The 642-nt window shown below is 37.5% G+C and overlaps 1 protein-coding gene across 1 annotated transcript in view; it reads right to left on the bottom strand.

Moving 5' to 3' along the window:
* The window catches only part of LOC119587844 (pancreatic lipase-related protein 2-like), a 10,740-nt gene that overhangs the window by 5,000 nt on the left and 5,098 nt on the right, over positions 1-642 (bottom strand). The window contains exon 4 of the mRNA XM_037936549.1: positions 322-419. Coding sequence (XP_037792477.1) covers positions 322-419 — 98 coding nt within the window. The remainder of the gene's footprint in view (positions 1-321; positions 420-642) is intronic.

The raw sequence follows: 642 nt of genomic DNA, 5'->3' as shown, positions 1-642 counted from the left end.
CAACTGATGTGACTAAAGTAAGATGCATTTAAAGATATCTTATTACTATATATATATTTTTTTATTTGCGTCTCGCGCGCGCTACGCCATCGGATTAGTGGGTGCATATCAGTGACTTTCTGCAAGAATTCCCTGTCTGGAAAGAAGTCACTTTAGGAGTTACACATTTCTTCGAACAAAACTGACATAACCAGGTTCCAATAGTAGTACATAAATTAAGTAAAAACAGCAAGCTATGTTTGTCCCTCTCAAATTTTCGTAAATAACTGATCTAAGGCACTCCTTAAAACGGGAATACGAAAACAACAAAGTTATACTTACCCTGTACACATTTTCGACGGCGTAATTATACCACGGTGGAACAACCATCGTTTGCCAGTCCACAGAAATCACATTCGCATCGCTCAGTTTCAGCAGCTCTGGGTAACGAGAGAATGTTTTTATGTGAATGCAAGATTGGAGAAATTCATGGCGATTTTGATGCTCTGGTAGAGTGACTGAGGAATAATTGCTGTTTTTATTATTATTAAAGCCGATGAAGATGTTGCATGAAGAACAACTATAAGGCAAGTTAATGTTCATAGCCCCTTTTCTTGCCTAAATCGTTGTAAATGTCTCATGCTCAAAAACACATCGATTCAT

Source organism: Penaeus monodon, chromosome 23 (assembly GCF_015228065.2).
Source record: "Penaeus monodon isolate SGIC_2016 chromosome 23, NSTDA_Pmon_1, whole genome shotgun sequence".
NCBI classification, from domain to species: Eukaryota; Metazoa; Arthropoda; class Malacostraca; order Decapoda; family Penaeidae; genus Penaeus; species Penaeus monodon.
The sequence above is the reverse complement of the archived record's forward strand: the minus strand, read 5'-3'. Positions and strand labels throughout refer to the sequence as shown.